Source organism: Amphiura filiformis, chromosome 2 (genome assembly GCF_039555335.1).
Source record: "Amphiura filiformis chromosome 2, Afil_fr2py, whole genome shotgun sequence".
Lineage (NCBI taxonomy): Eukaryota > Metazoa > Echinodermata > Ophiuroidea > Amphilepidida > Amphiuridae > Amphiura > Amphiura filiformis.
The window spans coordinates 10,304,882-10,329,435 of NC_092629.1; the positions used below are offsets into that span (position 1 = coordinate 10,304,882).

Below are 24,554 nucleotides of genomic sequence, written 5' to 3' on the forward strand. Positions count from 1 at the left end.
CATTATAGTGTTGCTGTGAACAATTAAATACATTTGAAGTTGAATACTATTATTGGCTATATCTCAGAATCAGTAATCACTGCACCTCATGAACCAACCCCTTACCCACGATGTTTAAACGATAAAAGGTAATAAGCCATTTTTTCACTAAATGACCGCAAAGGATAGACTTACTATTCATCCCAGTCATTTGAGCTCCTATTTGAGCGCTTTTAAGGGATCTAGAATGAGCGTTTATGGCGTTTCGACAGTATTTTTTGTGGGACATGAGAGCACCTCAGACGTATCGAATTGCATTCTGAATACGAAACATGTCTTTCTGATATCAAATAATTTTCATTTTTTGAAATTCACGATATAATACAAATTTTATGACAAATTATTAAAATTTGATATTTTTCAAATTTTTGATATAGGGCCTATAACAGTCCTCGAAATAAATTTTATAAATCTAATGATATATTCTTAAAGTGTATGTAGCTGGGAGGAAAAGCCGACGATCAATTGAAAATTTTGACCTTTTATATTGAAGATATGGATTTTTTTCCCAAAAAGACGTGTTTTTTTTGTGGTTTTTTTGGTGTTTTGGGAAAAAAATCCATATCTTCAATGCGGAAGGTCAAAATTTTCAATTGATCGTCGGCTTTTCATCCCACCTACATACACTTTAAGTATAAATCATCAGATTTATAAAGTTTACTTCAAGTACTGTTAAATATCAAAATATCAATTTTAATGATTTGCCATAAAATGTGTATTACATTGCGAATTTCAAAAATCAAAATTATTTGATATCAGAAGGACATTCTTCGTATTCAGAATACAATTCGATATGTCTGATGTGCTCTAATATCTCACAATAAATACTGTCCAAACGTTCATACCCCTTCCCTTAAGCTCAATAAATAAAGCCAAATCGGCATTGCAATTTGTAACTTGCAATTTGTAATGAGACATTTTTTTGCAGTTTTGTGACACTTTGCCCTATGACCTATCGGGAAACATGTTTTTTGTGCGTACAAAATATTATTTAAAATGTTTTACTAGAATAAAAATTGTTTAAAAAACGCGATTATTTCATACATTAATTTCAAATATTGTTAATGATGACATTATTTACAGAATAAATGAATAAATAACATAACAGCAATTTCCCCGATATGTCACAGGTCAAAGTATCCCAAAACTGCTCTCAAAAACCGGAAATTAAATTGCTGATTGAGCTTATTGGTACACTCCCTTGAATCATTGAATGGCAAATAGAAATAAATATATAAATAAAAATTGAATACCGGTTGGTCGTACCAGGACTAAAAGTGCCTTTGTCATTACAATTTTACTACTATTGATTTTTAGAAAAGGTTGGGAATTTTTATGCTGGTTACAATCAACAAGTATCAGTGTTGCCACTGACATGACATTTTGTTTTGATACAGGGCCATCGCTAGGGGGTGTCGAGAAAGAAATTTTGCTGGTATATGGCCATTAATAATACCTTTCGCTGGGCCCTGCTCAACATGATTGGCCCGGTCACCCCTGGCTCTTCGGATAGAAGACACCCGTTAACTGTAACCCAAGTTTTTTTTAAACTGTCCCCACAATTCCTTTACTTGGAAAAGCGTACGATGGTGCGCTCGTACTCGCGGTAAATTTGCTATTTCAATGCTAAAATTCAAAGGGGGATGTCGGAGTCACCAAGCCAGGAGGCAAAATTTCCAAATCGTCCCACTGATCTGCTACTAAAAGAACATTACGTGAATTGCGCGCGAAGCGCTTGAAAAAATTGCAATTTCAATGCTAGTATAATGAACACAATTATTGTGTCCTAAAATCGTGCCAAATGAAGCTGCATAGGCCTATAGGTCTTGTACAACTTTTGTAAGTTTTATGCTTATTTCAGGCAACAGAGGAGACGCCCTAGCACTCATATTTATGATTTACACAATAGAAATGATGTATATAATTATAACTCTCATTATTGAGCGAAAAAATTACCATATCAAAATTGGTATGGTACAAAGGTTGAATAAATTCGCGCGAAGCGCGCAAAAATTGGCACTTTTTAGGTTTATATGACCAACTATGCGGTTAATTTGGTCAGAAACCCACAAGTCCACATACAGGGGGGGTGTGTATGGACCATCCCCAATCAATATATTGGGGAGATTTATCCCAGCCCCTGGTAGCTACGCCTTTGCCCATGGCTAATCTCCATTGGTGCTCTCATACCCATTATTAATGAACGCCTTACTTTCATTTAAAAAGAACATGTTTTTGCTTTTGCTCTTTTCACTGCTGGATGTCCCGGATGTTGCTACTTTTTCATTGTCGTGGTTGTTCATATGGTCACGAAGAAACGCCATGCATCCTATTTTTCCTTGCTAAAAAATAGAAAAAAATATTAACAACAACGAATTACTATTAAATAAGAACCAATTATTATTTAACACTGAACAGTAGCATAACCAGTAGCGTAGCCAGCGGGGTGGTCAAGGTGGTGTGTGTGGTGTTTCAAAGGAAAAAAACAAAAGGGCAATGGGCCCTTTTCCTACCACGAAAATTCATCCCGGTCATGGGCCAAAACTGTGCAAAGTATACCAAAGTCCTTTTGGGGGCTGGACATCTTTCTAAAAGAAACGGTATATGTATAATATATTCCAACGACATATATATACCGGGTCAAAATCATACAACCGCAATTTGTTTGTCTTTGAATACCTACCCCCAGGTATCTATATGGTTATGGTCATTTGTTTAAGTTTAATATCATATCCGTGACTCGTCCAAAAACACAAAACATTTTAGTCTAAATTAACAAAGTAAATTAAGTGCCACATTGGGCTATTCTATTTTAAGTTCACACTGCACCTGTGGAATGGGGTATGAATTTCAAATTCAGAATTGGCACATTAATCATGTTAATCAACTGACCCACCCTCCCTCTATGGGAGATTCAGATTGAATATCTCTCAGTAGGTGTATGGAATGCAACTGCCTAATGTGTTCATTCCATTGCAAATTCATACTCCCCTATAGAAAATATTTCCAAAATCTTCCACAGGGGTAGTGTGGATTTTAAATGGAATAGCGCATTTCTCCACTTGCTCGACATTAGCTTGTTCCACAAGATAATTACCTCATCAGAGCCAAACAACAACAAAGACCGGATAACGTACTTATGACTTTCATTAGCGTTTTTATGGTTATCGTTGGGACAGAAGATGAAGTATTAGGGTTTACCTTATCGAAAAAGTTGAGTGTAGAACTTAGGACTTTAATTATCGTTATGGTTATCGTTGGGGCAGTAGGTGTAGTGTTAGGGTTTACCTTTATCGAACAAGTTGAGTGTGGAACTTATGACTTCCATTATCGTTATGGTTATCGTTGGGGCAGTAGGTGTAGTGTTAGGGTTTACCTTATCGAACAAGTTGAGTGTGGAACTTATGACTTCCATTATCGCCATGGTTATCGTTGGGCAGTATGTGTACTGTTAGGGTTTATCTAACCGAACAGGTTGAGTGTCGAACAATTACAAAATGTCCGCCTAACCTTATCAACCTTATCACGATGACAATATACCCTAATAGTTTAATCATCGATCGAGCATCGATGCTTGGTCGATACTGATATTTATGAAGTATCAATTAATTAGCTATTTTTAATTGTTATGCCATAAATCTATGTACGCAATGCATTATCCGATACAATTCGGCCTTTACTTTTAATTAATTGATAGTTCATTAATTAATTGATAGTTCATTGATAGCAAGCATCGAAGCAACATCGACAGTCGATCCAAACTTCGAGCAAATTTTGCTCTGGTGCCTTACTCACTTGTAGCAGGAATTCTTTGTCACCAGCTTCCATGTTGAAATCAAGAGTGTCTATGTATGCGGTATCTATTCCGACCGTTCTTTCAAGGTCCTCTCCTGCAATATTTAATAATGAGATTAATATATATTGTTTTTGTAAAAATATTATTTCACTATCAGATATCTCCAACCCCTTTTAAAGGATGATTTCGTGATCCCAGTATCCTCGTTTTGTGACATTTTTCAGTAGATATCCACGAAAATAGCTTATTCCCAAAATTTCAGTTGATACCGATTTTGCGTTTGCGAGTTATGCATGATTATGTGTATTACACTGCTCCATCATGTCCATAGGCCACTGTTGTAATTTCGATCTGGTATACCAGAACGAAATTCAAATTTGACGATATTTTTGCTAAACGAATTAGTCTGCAAGAAATTTTTGGTAGGCCTAGATAAACATTATATCAGTTCGGGGGCACTGCTAATTCAAAGACGTCTCTGATATCAAAGACGGGTCAGTGATTTCACATACGGGGGTCTGTGATATCACATACGTCGTGCTTTTTTACAGTTTGGGGCTAGATGCAGCATATCGGAAAGAAGGTGACTGTATCGGAATATGCTTTCCTATGTTTAGCAAATATCTGCCTGTGCAAACATCATATCTATCTGTGCAAATTCTGACAAATGGTCCCAGAAAACACTTAGATTGGCAAAATCGAGCCATATCCAACGTTTTGAAGTAACAAAAAATCCCAAGTCATGGGGGTAGTGAATATTTTGGCAAGGCAAAAAAAGGAGGGAACAATGAATTTGAAAAAGTGTTTCTTTTTTTTCCAGGGGGGCGATTTTGTAAAAAGTGGACCTTCTTCACAAACTTTGGACCTTATTTTGACTAAAAAAGCATAAAAAACATATTTTTTTGCTCACTACAGTCGTAAATTAGGATTTTTTTGAGGACTTTTGCCTCACCGCACGGCCCCACTCTGCGTACGGGCCTGGGCATAGCCAGTGGGCCAGTATAGTGCCCCCTACAAAAATTGAAGGGCGGAAAAGGAGGGAAAAGAAAAGGTCTACTTTTTCGGTCTGATTTCCCAAAATTGAAAGAAATAACCCGACAACTGAAAACATATATAAAATAACTGCCAATAATACCGGAACGAAAATGTTACAAAAATCAGGACAAAATATTAGCAAAACTGGGTTGAAAATTTTGTTTTGCCACAGCCACCCAGGCTCATTTCAATAACCGGGGATTTTAGGCAAACGAAAGGGGAAAAGTGGAAAGAAAACAAGGAAGAAAACAAGAAGAAACGAGGAAGAGGCCTACGTTCTGAGTCATTGCGCATCATAATTATGTTCATGCTTGAAATTTGTGACGGGAAGTCGCATCCACTGGAAATCCATTCTAAAATACATATTATGCATTATCATGACATGGTTATATGGCCTATAGGCTATGCTTAATCATGATGGTCGGAAAAATAAGTTAATAATAGGGGCCTAATGCAAAATGATGCACCAATTGGCTTTTAGTTTGAGGATAATATTCCCCTCACAAGTCGGGTCCGTTGAAATCTGTTATGCCCAAAATAATACGAATAATAAGTGTAAACTTTTACACCAAATGACTTTATTGTGCCTTTCATAACTTTTTGAAAATAATTCTCCAACTTCTGAGGGAGCACATCCCCTCAGGCACCCTTCTCCGTCAAAAAAGAAAAGGCTAACTTGCATTTATCCATATAGGCCTAATTGAGCAGGTTCATACCCATGCAGAAGTCAGGTCCGCAGGAAATTTGTTAGGAATTATAGGCCTATCTTTCATAGATATAATGACTATAGGCCTATTATAGCACATCCCCTCAAGCAAAACAGAAAAGCCTCAACTTAGGCTGAATTGAAGGAATTATTGAGCACGAGTGTTAAATATAGGCGGAGACTGGGGTAATTGTGGCCCCGGGGTAATTGTGGCCCCTTTGTCTTTATCAGGGTGTCTTTATACTAAGCATTGGTCTAGGTGACTTAACTTTGTATTGTATGAAAGAGTGGTCTTTATGTTACTGTTTGGTGAAAAAAATATTCAAATAGCATTAAAATTTTTATGAGGGGGGTCTAATTAGCGGAGCGACATCGCAAATGGCTCTAAAAAGTGGCAAGTCCACTTTTTATTCATAGGGTTGGTACTTATTGGTTGTATCACTGACTATTTTGTATGTGTTTGACATGAAAGGTAATCATAACAGTTCCCATTGATATAACAATTTTATTAAAAAATTGTTTATTTAATGAGCTAAATTTGCATATTATGTAATACCCGGCTTGGGATAAATGTGGCCCTGTTCATGTCTTAAGCAAATTACTTGCATCTGACCCCCTAAAAAGCTATTTTGGTCATTAATCTGTTATATGTTAATCAAATTAGCCATTTGGGGTCATTATTGAAACAAAAAGACATATTTAGTATGTTTTCAAGTCAAAACAAGGAAGTATAATGAACAGTCAGATCCGGCCGCAGTTTCGGCATGCAAAAATTAGCATAATAACAAGTATTTTACAAAATGCCTTAAAATGCCTTTTTCTGGTAAATAAAGCAGTCCAAATGGCCTAGAATTATCGCAATGACTGTAAAACATGTTATTAATAGTTATCAGGAAGAACTGGATTCACAATACTCTTTAAATTCTTTATTTTGTTCAGGGGCCACAATTACCCCGCTTGGAGTAATTGTGGCCCCTAAAACATGTTAATTATTATGCAAATTGCAATATATTTTCCAATTATATTTATCACATCTTATAGGTACCCATTGCCTCTATCCACTCATGCAGAAATTTTACTTCTCCAGTTCATACTTAAAGAATTACATGGTAAAAATGCAAAAGGGGGCCACAATTACCCCAGTTTCCATTAAGCCTAAAACTAAAATTTGCGGCTCAGTTGGAAATCTGTAAAAAAATATATGCTCCGAAAATAACCAATAAACAGTTTTGATGTGTCCGGAGAATTGAAAGTTTGCAAAATGTCGTCGAGGGAGCAAAGTTATTCTGCAGCATTTAAGCTCAATTATGAAAAAGAGCAATATTTTTTTAGCATTCTCCGATTTCTCACGTTCACTAGAAAGAGTGTATCCCGAGCCAGCGATTTAATTCATAAATTGGATAGTACAATTAGCAGGAGCTAGCAGGCACTTGGGCTAGCTACAACCCTGTGATCATGCTGATTAGGCCTACTCGCAAAATTATTCCCGTTGCGCCAGTTCACGTTCACAATATCGTTTGCGGCTGGGTTTTGAGACTAGGGAGTATGTGATTTATGAGACGTCTTTGAATTATGATACTGTCAGGTGACTCGGCACTGAAGAGTCTTTGATATCAGAGACGTCTTTGAATTAGCAGTGCCCCCGAACTGATATAGCCAGAGGTTTCCAGTGGTATAAAAATCTCAACTTTTTTGAGAAAAGTGGGGGGATGAGGATGAGGCTGTGGATCACGAAATGCTATTTTAATATTGAACCGACAAATGAGGTAACGCAAACAAAGTCACTATATAATTCCAACGTCAATGCATGTATCAGCTCGCCGATCGTTTTTGATAAAAGATGTCACGTGGAGGCTTGGTAGTAACAATAAAATCAGGCGGCATAGGACACGCAACACGGACGTACGAGGCTGGCGAAGATACAGGGCTGACAGCCCCATTCACAATACACGGTTAGCGATTATAAATGGACAATTAACATACTTGCAGTGGGGTACTTTGCAGAACCCCAACGGTTTTAGAGTAAGATAATTTTGCTTTGACACCACATAACAAATTTAGAATTGTTTGTGAAGATTTCATGATTATGTGTTAATCCAATGGCGACGTCAAAAATAGCGATATCGCATCCACCATCATCTGAATAAAATAACCCGAGAACTTCGCCCTCTGTAATCAATATAAGACAAGGGGTGCGTGCGTACAGTTTATGGTTATTCGTCTTCAGTCAACCAGTGAGTGGCGTAACTCTTATGAGCTCTGAGGGGCCGCGCACCCGGGCACCCACGGGCTAAGGAGCACCCATGACTGGATACCCTCGAAAATAACTAGTTTGTATGGCTTAGGAAAGAAGTGGAAACCTTTACCCACAATGCACGGAATTACGCTTCATTTCTTTAGATTTCTTTTTTAACATGATAAGTTTATTGAAACATAAAATAAATATGGTCTAAGGATTGGCCTTTCGTATTGAAGATATAATAATATACATTTTTCCCCAAAAGACCTAAAAATCTTTTTGGGAAACAAATAATATCTTCAATACGAAAGGTCAAAATTTTCAAATGATGGACAGCTCTTTCTCCCAGCTATACACTTTAAGTACATATCATTAGATTTATAAAGTTTACTTCGAGGACTGATAAATGTCAAAAATATCAATTTGTAATAATTTGCCATAAAATTTGTTTTATATCGCGAATTTCACAAAATCAAAATTATTTTTATCAGAAGGACATTCCTCGTATTTAGAATGCAATTTGGTGTGTCTGATGTGCTCTCATGTCCCACAAAAATACTGTGCAAACGTTGCTATTCGATCCTTTAAGACAGGAATATTAAAGTCATTATACTGGTAACAGAATTATCGAACAGATATACTATACTTGCTCTCTATGAAGAGCTTGTTTCCAAACCAAGTCCACAACCACAAGTTTCTCATTTACTTGATGCTATGTATAGTAATTTTAGTTGGATGCATCATTACAAAGCAAACAGTAAATGGATGCACAGTAACAATACTATGAGAGGCCTTTGGTTCCCAAATGGGAACGATAGTCTGCATATTGTTAAGGTATGGTACAACTCATTGTTGCTAATGTTAAACTCGTCACAAAGCAATTGTGATTGTATCACACAAGTAAATGAGACACATGTGGTGTGGATGGCTTGGAAACAATCTCTTCATAATAAGTAGACATTAACATAACGTACCCGCATGAAAATTCGCTTCATGTTCAGTAACAACGTTTCAACAATAGCATCAAAGTAGCCTGTAACGTCTTTGACTTTCCTGCTCTCAAATCCCCGGAACATCTTGCGGACTTCAAATCCTTGTTTTTCAGCAAATTGGGTTAATTCATTTACAGTAATCTAAATAAAAGAATAAAATAGTTCACAGCCATGTAAGTTATACCTATTGATGATAGATAAGCGACATATTTATGACAAATAGCTACCTTCGACTATATCATCTGTGATTTAATATAAATACGTTGGCCTATTTATAGATACGCACTTGGTCCATGGGTACGCCATACCAAGACCAGCAAGTGTGACCAAATCCTCACGCCATTGAAAAGGATAGGAACTCTTTAGATAAATGTCATCAAATGTAAGTATTAATTGAATAGCAAAATTATTACACATTGGAGGATTCCGAATTTGCAATATGTTATCAAAAACAACATTTTGAAAGTATGTGCCGAATGCCGAAAAAATATTTATCAACGGAAACGTTTACAATATAATCATAAAGTTGAACAAAATAGACAATTTTGCTGCACAGTAGTCTCGTATTGTTGACCGCCTTTGCATTCGAATGTACATGAAGACTACCCCCTATGTACAAGGTCACTTCGAGACTTATTGTCAACAAGCTTTTATGGCAGCGCGGAGGTTGTCATCTTGCGTATTTATACATATGGAAAACACAGGAAAAGTAGTCTCTTTTGCTCAAATAAAAGGGGTCCCACAGTTAAGCAATGGGAGAAAATTGTATTTTTTCACTTTCAACTTCAATTATTATAAACGGAATGTCTTTTATTTTTTGGCTCACTCTTAATTGTCTCATGTATATATTAAACTTTCCTTTCCCCGATTGTTAAGGAAATCTGATGAAAGACCTCGTCGTACAGGAGCACTAAACACCGCGAGGTATTCCCAAACTCTCACTCGATTTACGGCGAAATACACTGACATGCACCCCATTTCATTAAAGTAGCGTGCTATAGACGGCCCTCACTTGATAAATAGTCAGTCCGATTGACTTGGCTCAAACGGGATTTTCTAGAAATACTTTGCCAGATTCTACTCTCTAAAAAGGAATCTGATTGGTTACAAAATGCTGTCGTACTGTAGGTATACCCTCTTCCGTACAGCCCTGCTCAGTGTGTTGTGTGGTAATGTATGCATTGTGCATTGACGTCGAACGCCTCTGTACACACAGCGTGCACACACTGGAGTCGAGTATAATTTATTTAAAGAGACTTTCATAGGAAAACTTTTCCATATGATGATACGTATTTATAAAATAGTCGAAGCATACTGACAAAAGAAAAACAATAAGAAAAAAGATAATAAACGGTATAAGTAAGTAAGTAAGTAAGAAAGAAAGAAAGAAAGAAAGAAAGAAAGAAAGAAAAAGAAAGAAAGAAAGAAAGAAAGAAAGAAAGAAAGAAAGAAAGAAAGAAAGAAAGAAAGAAAGAAAGAAAGAAAGAAAGAAAGAAAGAAAGAAAGAAAGAAAGAAAGAAAGAAAGAAAGAAAGAAAGAAAGAAAGAAAGAAAGAAAGAAAGAAAAGAAAAGAAAAGAAGGGGAAAAAAGAAAGACAACAAAAGAAAAAAGATAATAAAAATTAAAGAAGAAAGAATAAACATGAAAAACGAAAGCAGATAATTATTTCCTACCTGTCCATCTCCATTTTGATCCAATGAGTCAAACAATTCATCCACTGATTTGTCTTTTCCAAATAGCAAGTCTTTCTGCTCATCTGTGAAGCTTGATCCAGCCTGCAAAGTTAAATAATATAATTCTGGTAAAACTTCCCGCTAAACATGTGAGTCGATTTTCCACAGAAACACTTAGACATGCATAGCCCTATGCCCGATCCCATAATTCGTAAAGAAATCCAAATCCCCCTAAAAGAGCAACATTTTGCTGTTTTTGGAGTAAAGGTATCCCTAGAAATGCGGTAGGGTTTTGAGCTCGAGAGGCACATCCCGCCAAAAAAATATCCAAATACCATCACCCCGCCCCCTCCGGGTTTTGGGGCAGCAAGTCGGCACAGATGACAGGTATGTACACCTACGTTAACCCTTCTTCTAACCAGTGGTATGGTGGCGACAGGAATTATTTTCTAGGGTCGAAGGGGAAGGAGGGGGGTTCTGAAATTGCGGGGGCACAAATTCTCATAACATTGGGCGATATATGGCACCCGCGAGGTAGCCTATCGCCGCTGATTCGAAATCTGTCTTAACAAACCATAATCTCTATTTTGTGCTAAGGTAAATTTCCGTTTTCCTACCACTTACATTGCTTAATGCCGATTGTAGCTCCTCTCGTGAAATAGTACCGCTATCATCCACATCATTCTCTTTCATTAGGTTAAGGAAGTCGGTCAACGCTTTCACGATCTGTTCGTGTTTCTCTGCTGCATGTTGCTGTTCCTCCTTGGCCTTCCCACGCTCTCTGATATTAAAATAGTTTGCAAACATTTAAGAAATACGGTCTACATTGCTAGCCCTCAGGTTCGCTACAATGATCTATGATGACGGGAGCAAAGGTGCCAAAACCTGAATTTTGATGATTTTTACGATCCTCCCGATGAGCAAATCACTAAATGGGCCTTTAAGGGTGCACACCAGTAAATAGCCCCCATTGACTTTATGTACAAACAGGCTCCGAGAAAACGTCTATTTCTTGACTCCATAGCGACTCAGTTCTTCAAAACTTACCCTTTCTGCAAGTCGAAGGTCAGATGAAGACATCCATTGTAGAAATTATATATGGAGTCCAGCATTTTTTCCAGAAAAATGCCGACTATATTACCCCATATATTACCCTAGCCGATACAGCTTACGCCACCTGACGAATAGCTTGGTGTTTCTAAAATGTATCACATTTTGAAAGTTGAGCCAAATCGTCATAAAAAGTCGGATCCTGCTCATTTTAAACAGACAAACTATTTCTCAGGCCTAAATGAGGATTAAATATGAATTAGGGCATAATAGTTGGGTTTTAAGCCTGTTCTAATGTATTAAATTAAGTCGTGTTGCACGTTTCCTCCTTTGAAACACTGATTTTTTCCATCCCAGGGTGTAGGAGACTTGTATTTACTGGTGTGCACTCTTAAAAGTAAGTCAGCTGTATAAAAAATCCTTTTATTCGATATATTTTTATTACCGTAACAAGAATAGACAAACATTAATGGTATAAGGATGTAGGTGCTGTGAACATTGCGTCATAAGGATACATTTTTCCACATACCTAACCTACACCCACTACATACATGCCCCCAACCACCACCCCACACATCCCCACGCCCCTTGGAGGGTGGTATCAAATGGGAAATTTGAAAATGACAATTTTACCATCGATCTCAAATAAAAATTGGCCGACATTTTGCTTTTGAGCCTTCATGTTCAGATCATGTAGCATACTTCACTTGCCCCGAGATATAGCCTAAGGGAAACGGACTTCTCCAAAGAAAATTTTAAAAACTAATTCTAATGAGAACAAACAAAATAAACGAGCCTATAATAGGAACGCGAACTTACCTAGCGAATTTTGTGTCTGGTAGCTCATTTGGATTGGGTATGTATTTCGCTGTCCGTGCATTCAGTTGGACCTTAAACATCTCTTGCTCCGCTTCAGAGTACTTATGATTTATGAAATGAGAAATAACAAACAAAATCATTTAACATTATCAAATAAACTCAAAATTTGGTCTATGGCCATATGCAAAAAAAACCCAAAAAAACCAAGGTAAACCAGGTCTATTATGGAGATTAGGCGGCTAGGTCTACGCACCTTATTAGATATTTTAGATCCTATTAAGGGAATACATTGAGCTTAATATTAGATGCATGGTTGCAGTTAAACTATTAGATTTTGCTAGGAGTAAAGGAGGGGAAAAAGAGTAAGAGGATTCCTCTCAAAGTCTAACCTGGTCTAATTTGTTTTGTGCATTTCAATGGCTACATAATACTATTTCATTCAAGCAATATCGGTTTTAGTTTACTATTTCTGATGGCTATTCAGAAATTGAAGAGTTTCATACTGCAGTTACTGTCCGTTTTCCTATACACAATACACAGTGCTCTCACCATTGACGCGTGACCTCTACAAATGATGTATGTTGGAAGAATGGGCACTTGACTAGTTAACATCACTGTGTGAAAAATAACCAGCCAATATTTAATTTATTCTCCAAACTTCTAGCAAATATATTTCTCTAACATGACCTAAAACTACAGCTAGGTTAGATGTTCAGAAATAGTCGCACTTTCGTAGAATATGAGTGAGGGCAAAGCATAGCTAGCTCATAGCTAGCCAACTCCCCGTGTTAATTGAATGGAGAATTGACCGAAAATATTGAGTTATATTGGTAACGGACCGCTCCGTTCTGAAGGATGCCACAAGAAAACGGTACAAGCTACATTTAAATTATTCTATGAAATTCTATAAAATATAGTTTTGTAACATGTCCTAAATTTTTAGCTAATTTAGGTGTTTGGAGAGGGTCGCACTTTTGTGTTTTAGGAAGGATATGTAAACGACAAATAACACCAAAAATATGAAGAAATTAATTTCAAGTCAACAATCATTATGTTGCTCATTTTCAAGAATGCTGGTTAACAAAAAGCAGGTCATTGTCTCATTTCGTGAACAAAGGTCCACATACCATTGTGCTTCCGTTTCCTTTATAATCGGTTACCCAACTGAAGCTATAATACCAGCTTTATTGCGATATCGCACATGCAAAAACAGACACATGTGCACAACCAGAGAAGATCCGATTTAATCAGTTGAGCTGTTTCAATGAGTGTTATCTTGGTTTAATAGCTTTTAATGGGGTTTAAGTCCTGCAAAGGTCATTAAGTGATATTTTTGGCAGCAGGAGGTTTGGAATCAATTTTACACATGAAATGAGCTATTCCATGCAGTTGAAATCCATACCCCTGGAAAACATGGGGTGTAGATTTCAAATGAGATTCACGCTCTCTGTGTGGAAGATTAAGGGCATGTCTTCCATAGCTGGAGGTGTGTGGATTTCAACTGGAATAGCACAATGAATGACTTTGGATCGAAATAATTACATTTGGCTATTTCGGTTACAAGACTAGAAAGTAATACCCAAAATCCTTTGCAAAGACCCCGATATTACGTCATCGTAAATGTAACACGCAATTCACACACCGCAGTGGCGTAGCTGGCGGGGGGGAATATTGCCTATTTGGGCCCCCGCCCCTAGCGCAAGTTAAAAAGAGGAAAAAGGAGAGAGAGGGGAAAAAAGGGGGGAGAGAGGGAGAGGAAGGGAAGAAATGGTAAAAGTTTTTTTTTTTGCTCTTAACTTTTTCAAACCACCGGAAAAAAATTGGGTCAACCTTTTCGTTGAGGAAGGGGCGACAAAATTTTTGCTTGGTGGATTTGGGCCCCCGCCCCATACAGGCGTGCCCCCCCCCCTGGAAAAAATCCCAGCTACGCCACTGACACACCGCAAATCGCACCCGTAACTATGCAAGAGTGGCGAATGATCATGTGATGAAGAAAGGGTGTTAATGCTATAGGGATTCCGGGAATTCAAAAATGATCAATCATTACCAAGAGCAGACCAAGAGTTCTGTGATTTGGTTCTTTTGCCAAATTTGGCACTCATGTCCCAAGCTGCAGCGACGTCATTTAGATCCGGAGTTCTCCTCAGGAAATTATCCTCAGATTTCATAGAGAGATACCAACCTGCGATGTAAGAATAACAACCAAAATAATAGTCAAAATACGCAGTGTTATACTTTTATCAGGGTAGGCTACACCTGGAGATGCCAATAAAATCCCGTGCATGACCACGATGAGATCGAACTAACATTACTTACCTGGGTGGAGAAGAGTAATCGAGATGAATTGCCTTACTCAATGACACAACACGATGGCGTCACTGCGGGTTCGAGCCTCGGTGACGCCGTGTATTGCCATTGAGTAAGGCACTTTATCTCGATTACTCTCGATCCTATATTGAAAATGTATGTATCATCGGGCTTACCATCATACACATGTACAGGATAGTTGCACACCAGACCGCCATCGCAGAATATTTCTTCAACACCATGGAGGGTATATTTAACGGGTGCGATCACACCTACGAAGCGAAAAAAAAAGTAAATGCCATGAATGTTACGTTCAAAGATATGCTATTCTTAAAATACACTCTGCCAGTCCGACACTCCGCTAGTCCGAAAATGAAAACCACTGCGCTAGTCCGAAATTGAAAACCACTGCGCTAATCCGAATCTGGAAAAACACACCTTCAGTCCGACACTGCACTAGTCCGAATCTAAAAAACACTGCGCTAGTCCGAAACTGAAAACCATTGCGCTAGTGCGAATTTGAAAAACACTGCCCTAGTCCGAATTTGAATTGGGGAAAACACTGCGCTAGTCTGGTTTTCAGATTCGGACTAGCGCAGTGTACTAGCGCTGTAGTTTTCAGTTTCGGACTAGCGCCATGGTTTTCAGTTCCGGACTAGCGCAGTGTCGGTCAGAAGAACTGTTTTCCAAATTCAGACTAGCGCAGTGTATTTCGGATTCGGACTAGCGGCGTGTCGGACGGAAAACTGTGTTTTCAGATTCGGACTAGCGGCGTGTCGGACTGTTGCAGTGGTTTTCATTTTCGGACTAGCGCATGCTTTTTTTTTCGGACTAGCGCCGTGCTTTTCATTTTCGGATTGACGCACCTCTAAGTATAGGGAATTTGTGTTGTCGGAGTAGCGGCGTGTCGGACTAGCGGCGTGTCGGACTAGCGGCGTGTCGGACTAGCGGCGTGCCAGACTAGTGGCGTGTTGGACTAGCGGTGTACCGGACTAGCGGCGTGTCGGACTGAGCGGTGCACCCCATGAGGACAACAACAGGTTGAAGTGACACCATTCTGTGCATCAGGTGTTGAAACGCAATTATCTCCGAATTTGGATTGATTCAGACAAGCAAACTTACATACTCATAAAATTTAAGTATTTTTGAAGACAAAACGTGCAGGATGTTAAGAAATTAAAGAATGTTTTATAAGCTTATCAAAACCCATCTCAAATTACGCACTTCTGACTACCATGTCCATTTCATATGCTATCCATCATGGCTTCCATGCACACAAAGTGTATTGCTCAATGTAGTAAAGATAACCTTTGAGTTGGAGCAAATTACTCGAAATTGGTAGAGATTAATGTTACCAAACTTATGCCATGATGAAATATATTCATTTTTGAAGATAAAATGTGCTGACCTTAAAAGATTCAACAATGTTTAAGACTAAACTACCGCTATTCATTTGAAATAATGCACTTATTGTTCATCTCCTCTATGGAGATATTTTCCATGGCAGCCATCTATGATAATGCTTGAGGTTGCACCAATACAAACCATGGGTTTTGAGGTCTTATATTTTTGTTGTATGCCAACAAACTCGCTTAAATTTTCAGGATGACATTATTTCATGTTGTTATAAGCAAATATAATGTTCCAGATAACGCTAGTTAATCAATACATTAAGAAAAAGTACCTTAAAATTGTACTTTCTGTCAGTATTTCTTCTTGGACTTAAACTTTTTAACAGTTCAAGGAGCCCTATATAAAACCGTGACACTCGAAAGGCCATATCTCTGGAATGAAATGTCCGATTAAGATTATTTAAACGCCAAAATGTTTCTTTCATCAATTCCCAGCCAATAAGTTAGGTCTGAATCAATTTAAAAGTACTTCAATTTTTAGTGGACATGCCTACTAGTAGGCCTATTCTGCTATCTTCCGTAGATAGCAAATATTATAATGTTTATATCTTATCTATCATCTGCTATCTACCGTAGATATTTATCAAGCTTAAGGGATCTGGAATGAGCGTTTTGACAGTATTTTTTGTGGGACATGAGAGCACATCAGACATATCGAATTGCATTCTGAATACTAAGAATGTCTTTCTGATATCAAATAATTTCCATTTTCTGAAATTCACGATATAATACAAATTTTATGACAAATTATTAAAATTTGATATTTTTCACATTTTTGATATATAACAGTCCTCGAAGTAAATTTCATAAATCTAATGACATATTCTTAACCCTAACCGCCTAATAGTGAGGGAGTGAGAGCCCTAGATAGGGTGTCTGCTGGAATTAATTCCTCAATCGACAATTTTTGTACTGGTAGACGTGGCTTTAAATATTCAATCACATATCCAAAATCGGCCAAAATCCACACTGGGCAAAAAAATCTACAGGCATTTGAAAATCACTATTTTACAGTAAAAATACACAAATCACGAACGTTTCCAACTATTAAGCCGCATTTACGCAAACATGGTTAACGCGTCCACGCTTACTGTTTTGTATTTGCGTTCGCGCAACAAGTGAGCGTGTTGGCGTTGCATACTGCGTAAACCAGAGCGTCACATCACACAACACGCGAAGTCGGTGTCTAATTGATCGCCACCTTGTGCAATAATTTGTCGCTCGGATGACATAGTGGTTTATCACAAAAATGGCCATTTTGAGATAATTAAAGTTTTTGCAACTTTTACCCTTTTGTCATACCTGAATCAAAATGTCCCCATTTGTTGAATGGATACGAAAAAAATAAATATTTAAGTACTACATTTTATGTATAAAATACATCGATGTCATTCACCAATTAATTACAATTAGGCCTGGTCATTAAGCCTATGCCTATACGTCATTATAGTAGGCCTATAGGCGTACTAAACGTCTAATCAATTTAGACCTTACATATGTGATTATGTCTATAAATAAGCCCATAGCCATTAACACTAATACGGCCTAAATAAATACAAACTTATCAGAACGGTCGACAAGAATGTCAAAAAGTGTAGGACTTTGTTATGAAAAAGTTATTAGGTCTACAACTACATGGTAGAGGCCAGACTAGATCGGTAGGCCTATCAGACATTACAAGAAGCCTTCAACGGAAATTAATAGTTATCTAGACCTAAGTATCTCGTGGATTGGCTTTCTCTCATATCCCCTCTTTTTTGCATTCTTTCCGTGCACCTTTATTCCGTTTTTTAACCAGTTGGTTCGATAACCATTTAGCATGTTTAGTTTAATACCTAATAAGTCTAAAACCATTGGTCTAATAAATTATAACCCATTTCGTCTACAAACCACTTGGTCTACAAACCATTTGGTCCAACAAGCATTTAGTCTGCTAACAATTTGGTCTAGGCCTAGGCCCTACGGTTAGTCTATAAGCCTATATGCAATTTGCTAATGCAGTAGATTTATCGCGTTTTTATTTTGCTAATGTATAATATAACTGACGGCCAAATAGTATAGGACTATAGGCCTACGTATTTACCTGCTAGCTGGCACACTACACGCTTATAGCCTACACCTGTGATAGGCCTATCGCGTGTGTTTGATACTAATTAGGCCTATACCATAATATATGATTATACAATAGGCCTAAATGTTGATCTGTTGATTAAAATAATTGTTGGCAATATTATCCGTTATCAGTTTAATAGGTCCTTATGGTAATTTAATGTCATTTTGTTTTCGGGAAGAAATGTAAGCAAGAGTTATTAAACGTGAACACAGGGCCGTCGCTAGACCAATATGATTGGGGGTGTACAGCATGTTTTGCCGACGGAAATATATGTGAATTGTACACCCAATTTTTTTTAGTGTGGGGGGTGTTAGCGGTCCAATTTGTTTCCGACATTTTTTTAAATTAGTAACTACTATAACCATGATAACATTAACAATAGGCCTACGTTAACAACAGCACAATTTCGTAACACATTATACACATTAATCTTTTACATGACTCTGCCAACAAACACATAGCTTTGACTACATTTGCTGACAATCGCATGGTTTTGACAGCACAGTCCATTTTTGCCGACAAAAATTGTGTATTGGGAGGGGGTATCACACCACATACCCCCCTTCTAGCGTCGCCCCTGCGTGAACGTAGCCTATGAGGCCCTATCATATTGATTTGATTGAAATGTTATCGCTCCATGAAATTGAGTCACTGACAATCGATGGCGGTTAAAACAACCTTGCACATGATGCAGTCATGTCTACAGTAGAATTCATCTCGACCTTTGCAGGACTTAACCCCATTAAAAGCTATTAAACCAAGATAACACTCATTGAAACAGCTCAACTGATTAAATCGGATCTTCTCTGGTTGTGCACAAGTGACTGTTTTCATGTGCGATATCGCAATAAAGCTGGTATTCATAGCTTCAGTTGGGTAACCGATTATAAAGGAAACGAAAGGAAACAATGTTATGTGTGGCTTTGTTCACGAAATCAGACAATGGCGTGCTTTTTGTAAACCAGCATTCTTGAAAATGAGCAACATAATGATTTTTGACTTAACACGGTTTGGAAATAATTTTTTCATATTTTTGGTGTTATCTGTCGTTTACATGTCCTTCCTAAAACACAAAAGTACGACCCTCTCCAAACACCTAAATTAGCTAAAAATTTAGGACATGTTACAAAACTATATTGTCTAGAATTTTAGAAGAGTACTTTTAATATTGGCCGGTTATTTTTCACACAGCGACGTTAACTAGGCAATGTACTATTACCTATAACATTAACTAAAACACCAAAGTACGAATATTTCCAAACATCTAAATTAGCTAAAAATTTAGGACATGTTAAAAACTATATTTTCTAGAACTTTAGGGAGCGATCGTTATTTATGGCAGGGGGGGAATGGGTAAATTTAGGGGAACACAAAATTTTTTGTGGTCTTGAGGGGGAACCTGAAATTTTTAGTTGAACCAGGAGGGGGGATTGTTAAATTTTAAATGGAGAAAATTGGGAAAACAAGGGGAACGCAAAAATTTTGAGCGGACGCGAGGGGGGAACGCGAAATTTTTTGTCGATATTTTTGCCAAAACACCCATTTCCCCCCCCTGCCGTAAATAACGATCGGTCCCTTAGAAGAGTACTTTTAATATTGGCCGGTTATTTTTCACACAGCGACGTTAACTAGTCATATCCCCATACTGTTAACGTAGGGCTATTTGTAAAGGTCACGCGTCAATGGGAAAGAGCACTGTGTATTGTGTATAGGAAAACGGACAGTAACTGCAGTATGTGCTCAAATATTATTTCTAAGCGAAAGTTGACGGAACTTAGTTTAACCTATAGCTTTAATAGATTTATTTGTAGGCCTACAAGGACAGATTTGTAGTAGGATTGAAGTAAAAAACGATTAGATTTTTATGATTGACAAATCCAGTTTCTACTCTACTTCTTCTAGACTTTAACCATCTTGGCAATTCATGCTTTACGAGGGAAAAAGTGGTCAATCGGGACACGGGCTACCGGGGTACCGTACTACACGCTACCCTGATAGGCCTACGATCCACTTAAAAGAACCAAACATCACGGAAGGTTTTGTGATCAGCCTAATTAGAGGGGCCCTACCCTCCCAGACAGAACAACAAAATAACTAAGGCCTTGTCTTTTTTTAGACATTTTTTATTGTATAGGCCTACGCTAAAACAGCCCTAAGTTTATTTGTATTTGCACCAATTTTGCGTGATCATTTAAAAAAAAAAAAAAAAAGCAACTCTTCCTTTTTTTTTGTTTTTAAAGACCCGGACTAGAGCCGAGGACGAGAGACATGTTTTGTTTTTTTTGTTTTTTTTTAATATTAGACCTAGTGGGCTATAGCAGGCAGCGTATAGGTGCATAATATAATATTATTTAGACTAATACTAAATACGACACCTTCGAAATATCTTTTAAGCTATTATGCTAAAATTCCCAATTAATAATCCGCAAATCTAAGCTAATAATCTATTGGCAAAACAAACGTAAACAGTCCGCCGTCAATGAATGGCAAAATATATGCAATCAATGCTGCGAACCGTGTGTCAGCGGAAGGATAATTATAATTAATGTGAGTCAGCGCGGAACACGGTGTATGCGCAATATACGCAATTTGACGCTCATGTATTGAGCGCGTAATGCCGGCGCGATAGCCGATGCGACCACGCTTTGCAAAAGTATTTTTATTTACCTCTTCGGAATTAAACTTGCTCAAAGTTAGAATAAGTGCAATTTTCAAAGGCTTGTAATTTTTTTTGCCCAAAGTAGATTTTAGTCGATTTTTGTTATACAATACTACAATATATTCTACACCCACTGGTACAAAAACCGTCGATTGAGGAATTAATTCTACCTAAACTGCCTTCACTCCCTGACTATAAGGGCTTTTTGGCGACGGAAAGGGAAAGAAGGAAAGAATAAAGAGAGAAAAGAAGGAAAGAAGTTGTTTGCTCTGGGTGGGATTCGAACCCGAGACCCCTCGCATGCCAAGCACTCGGTCGGCGACACTTTGCCACGGGTCTTGGGCTTCGCTGGCCAGCGAAACCGTGCCTATAGACCTTTTTCCCTCTTTCCCATCATGCACTATTCCAGGGGGGTATGAGTGTCGCAAAATACATCATCTCCCCGGGGGAGTACAGAGTTATGTTCATTACAGTCTGGAATACGGACATTTCGACTGGTGCCTTCAAAAAAAAAAAAGGAATCCCCGATAATGATGATAATGGCGCCACGATCACTAATACCTTTCGGGGCAAAAACAACATTTCTATGCCTTATGGACATGGTGTATTCACCCAAAAAGTTTCCCGTTATTGAAACCTAACTTTGTATACATTTTATAGACCTAATGGTGAAAAACTGATGACGGGACACGCAGTGGTATTTTACCGGCGTCCGTTTCACTTTTTTTTCCGCAGTTGAAAATAAAACGAACACAAAATCTCTTACACAGATGTTCTGCATCGCTCCGTAACTGCATCACTCGTGTATTCAATAATTGCATAATTAGTAACATCGATGGTCTTTACGATAATCCGCATATATGGAATCAGTATGCCCATATTAAGACAAAATAACTGCAAAGGCCTGGCAAAGACCATCGGATGCACACGATCTATGAGGTTGATGAACTACGTCATACCCCCTGGAATAGTGCATTGTGGGATAGAGGGAAAAAGGTCTATATATCACTTAGGGCGATTGCGTCATCACACCACGTGGGATGCATGCACGAACAGCGCATATATCAAGTAGTATTTTGTAGTATTCAGGCGGGTTAGGGTTAAAGTGTATGTAGCTGCGAGGAAAAGCCGACGATCAATTGAAAATTTTGACCTTTCATATAGAAGATATGGATTTTTTTCCAAAAAAGACCTTAATTTTTTTGGTGTTTTGGGGTAAAAAAATCCATATCTTCAATACGAAAGGTCAAAATTTTCAACTGATCGTCGGCATTTCCTCCCAGCTACATACACATTAAGAATATGTCATTAGATTTATAAAATTTACTTCCGAGTACTGTTAAATATCAAAAATATCAATTTTTAATGATTTGCCATAAAATGTGTATTACATTGCGAATTTCAAAATATAAAAATTATTTGATATCAGAAGGACATTCTTCGTATTCGGAATGCAATTCGATATGTCTGATGTGCTCTAATGTCCCACAATAAATACTGTCCAAACGTTCATACCCCACCCCTTAAAGAAGTAGGCCTACAGGAAAGAAAAATAGGCTGATGCGGGATTTGAACCGGCGACTTCTAGTTTGGAAGACCAGTGTATCTGAACTACCCAGCCTTGGCTGGTCGCGTATCTATTTTCTGCATCCATAATTAGACGTAATATGCAAACCCTAACCCAAATATGCACAAATAACACTCTCTTATGGTGTGACTGTAAGACGGTTTTTAAGACGGTAAATCACACGATTTGTTTAGCAACGCGCAACGAAGCATAATCCGTCTGGGACCGAGACTATTTCTTACCAGGAATTGCACAGGACATGCGTACTGCAACGCTAATCGGCATATCCGGTGTCGTTTTGACATGACAATAGACGCATTCCAATTGGTTGACGTTGACAGCAACGACACAAAGCTCACGTCCAGTTTTAGCGTAAAGCTGGGAAAAGAAATATAACATTGGTAATAAAAACAAATTCCTGTTTTTGACCGTCGTTAAACCAGAACTTTGATAGTCTTGACCCCAGCCGACTTGTATATTCCTTCATCACTAAATAAACCGTCTGGCGACAAGCTCCGAGTATAAAATCATTTTCTTAAAAAGATGAGAAAAAACGGAATAATTAATAGTGCGCTACGCACATGCACAACACGTTGATCCACAAGCCTCAGCACACTTTACAGCTTGTTGCTGACCATTACAGCGCCATATCATTCCACAAACCATTAAATACCAACACATGGACTTGCAGATAAGAAGCGCACACCCTAGACATTCCATAATTGATCTTTGCAGCCAGAATCTGCTAACCAATTATCCCAGATAGCAAGACAACGTTGGCCCAACGTTGGCAATGGTCGGCATGGTCGCGGGCGGTAAGCCGACGCCAAGCCAACGTTGGACCAACATTGACATGCCAACCTTTAGTCATGGTTGGTATGGGAACGTCAGGCCAACGTTGGGACAACGTTGTTATGCCAACCTTATATTATGGTCGGTACGGTATGCCAACGTAGCCAGCCAACCTTAAAATGACGGTCGGCATGACAACGTTGGGCCAACGTTGTTTTGCCAACCTTAAATGATGGTCGGTATGCCAACGTCGAGCCAACGTAGCCAGCCAAACTTAAAATGACGGTCGGTATGCCAACGTTGGGCCAACGTTGTTGTGCCAACCTTAAATGATGGTCGATATGCCAACGTCGAGCCAACATAGCAAGCCAACCTTAAAATGGCGGTCGGTACGCCGAGGATGGGCCAACGTTGTTGTGCCAACCTTAAAATGATAGTCGGTATGCCAACGTTGCACCAACGTAGCCAGCCAGTCGTAAAATGACGGTTGTTACGTGGAGGTTGGGCCAATGTCGTCGCACAAACGGTTGGAATACAAAACAATATTGCTTTGGAATTAAATGAACAATAAGAATTATATTTTTATATATATTTTTTTTAATCAACATTTATAGCAAATGTTATCAATATTCACAGTAAATTTGATCAATATCCCTAAAAAGATGCACTTTGGCAGGTTTAGTCATGAAAATATAGCTTATATTAACTTCAAACACTTATTCAACTATGTAATCCCAGTTAGCTCAATTGGTAGAGCATCAGGCTTATAAACAGAAGGTCCCTGGTTCGAATCCCTGTAGGCACTAAGGTAAGTGACTTGTGTAAATTTAAGGTAGTTAATTTGTCTTCGTTGTAAAATAGAGAGCCAGGTAATTTAAGACTTAAAGTAAGCACAGTATACACAAGTAACTGGGTTTTTTCTCATTGGGCTTGTTTGCCAATGGTTAGATCAACGTTGGCTAATGGTTGGATCAACGTTGGCTAATGGTTGGATCAACGTTGGCTAATGGTTGGATCAACGTTGGCTAATGGTTGGATCAACGTTGGTCAAATAACGTTGGGCCAACATCAAAGATTTGATGTTGGCCCAACATCAAAGATTTGATGTTGGCCCAACGTCGCAAATTACATTTGTATTGCGGTTGGGTCAATGTTGGATCGATGTTGGCCCAACGTTGTGGTGGTTGGCTGCCCGGCCAAAATCACGTTGGGCCAACGTCGAAAAGCAACGTTAGCCCAACGTAGTAAGGTCAGTTTGCCCACGTTGGACCAACGTTGGGCCAACGTAGTGTTGCTATCTGTGATTATAACACAATTAGCAGTAAGGGCCTTGTCCAGGAGAATTTCAAGCTAAC

General features: G+C 38.3%; 1 protein-coding gene across 1 annotated transcript in view; it reads right to left on the reverse strand.

Moving 5' to 3' along the window:
• Positions 1-779: 779 nt before the first annotated feature.
• LOC140138136 (uncharacterized) overlaps positions 780-24,554 on the reverse strand; it is a 32,869-nt gene continuing 9,094 nt past the window's right edge. The window contains exons 4-13 of the mRNA XM_072160063.1: positions 22,650-22,785; positions 14,833-14,928; positions 14,397-14,531; positions 12,603-12,622; positions 12,350-12,450; positions 11,105-11,261; positions 10,481-10,582; positions 8,789-8,948; positions 3,835-3,929; positions 780-2,381 (exon numbers count right to left, since the gene is read on the reverse strand). Coding sequence (XP_072016164.1) covers positions 2,205-2,381; positions 3,835-3,929; positions 8,789-8,948; positions 10,481-10,582; positions 11,105-11,261; positions 12,350-12,450; positions 12,603-12,622; positions 14,397-14,531; positions 14,833-14,928; positions 22,650-22,785 — 1,179 coding nt within the window. The 3' untranslated portion in view covers positions 780-2,204. The remainder of the gene's footprint in view (positions 2,382-3,834; positions 3,930-8,788; positions 8,949-10,480; positions 10,583-11,104; positions 11,262-12,349; positions 12,451-12,602; positions 12,623-14,396; positions 14,532-14,832; positions 14,929-22,649; positions 22,786-24,554) is intronic.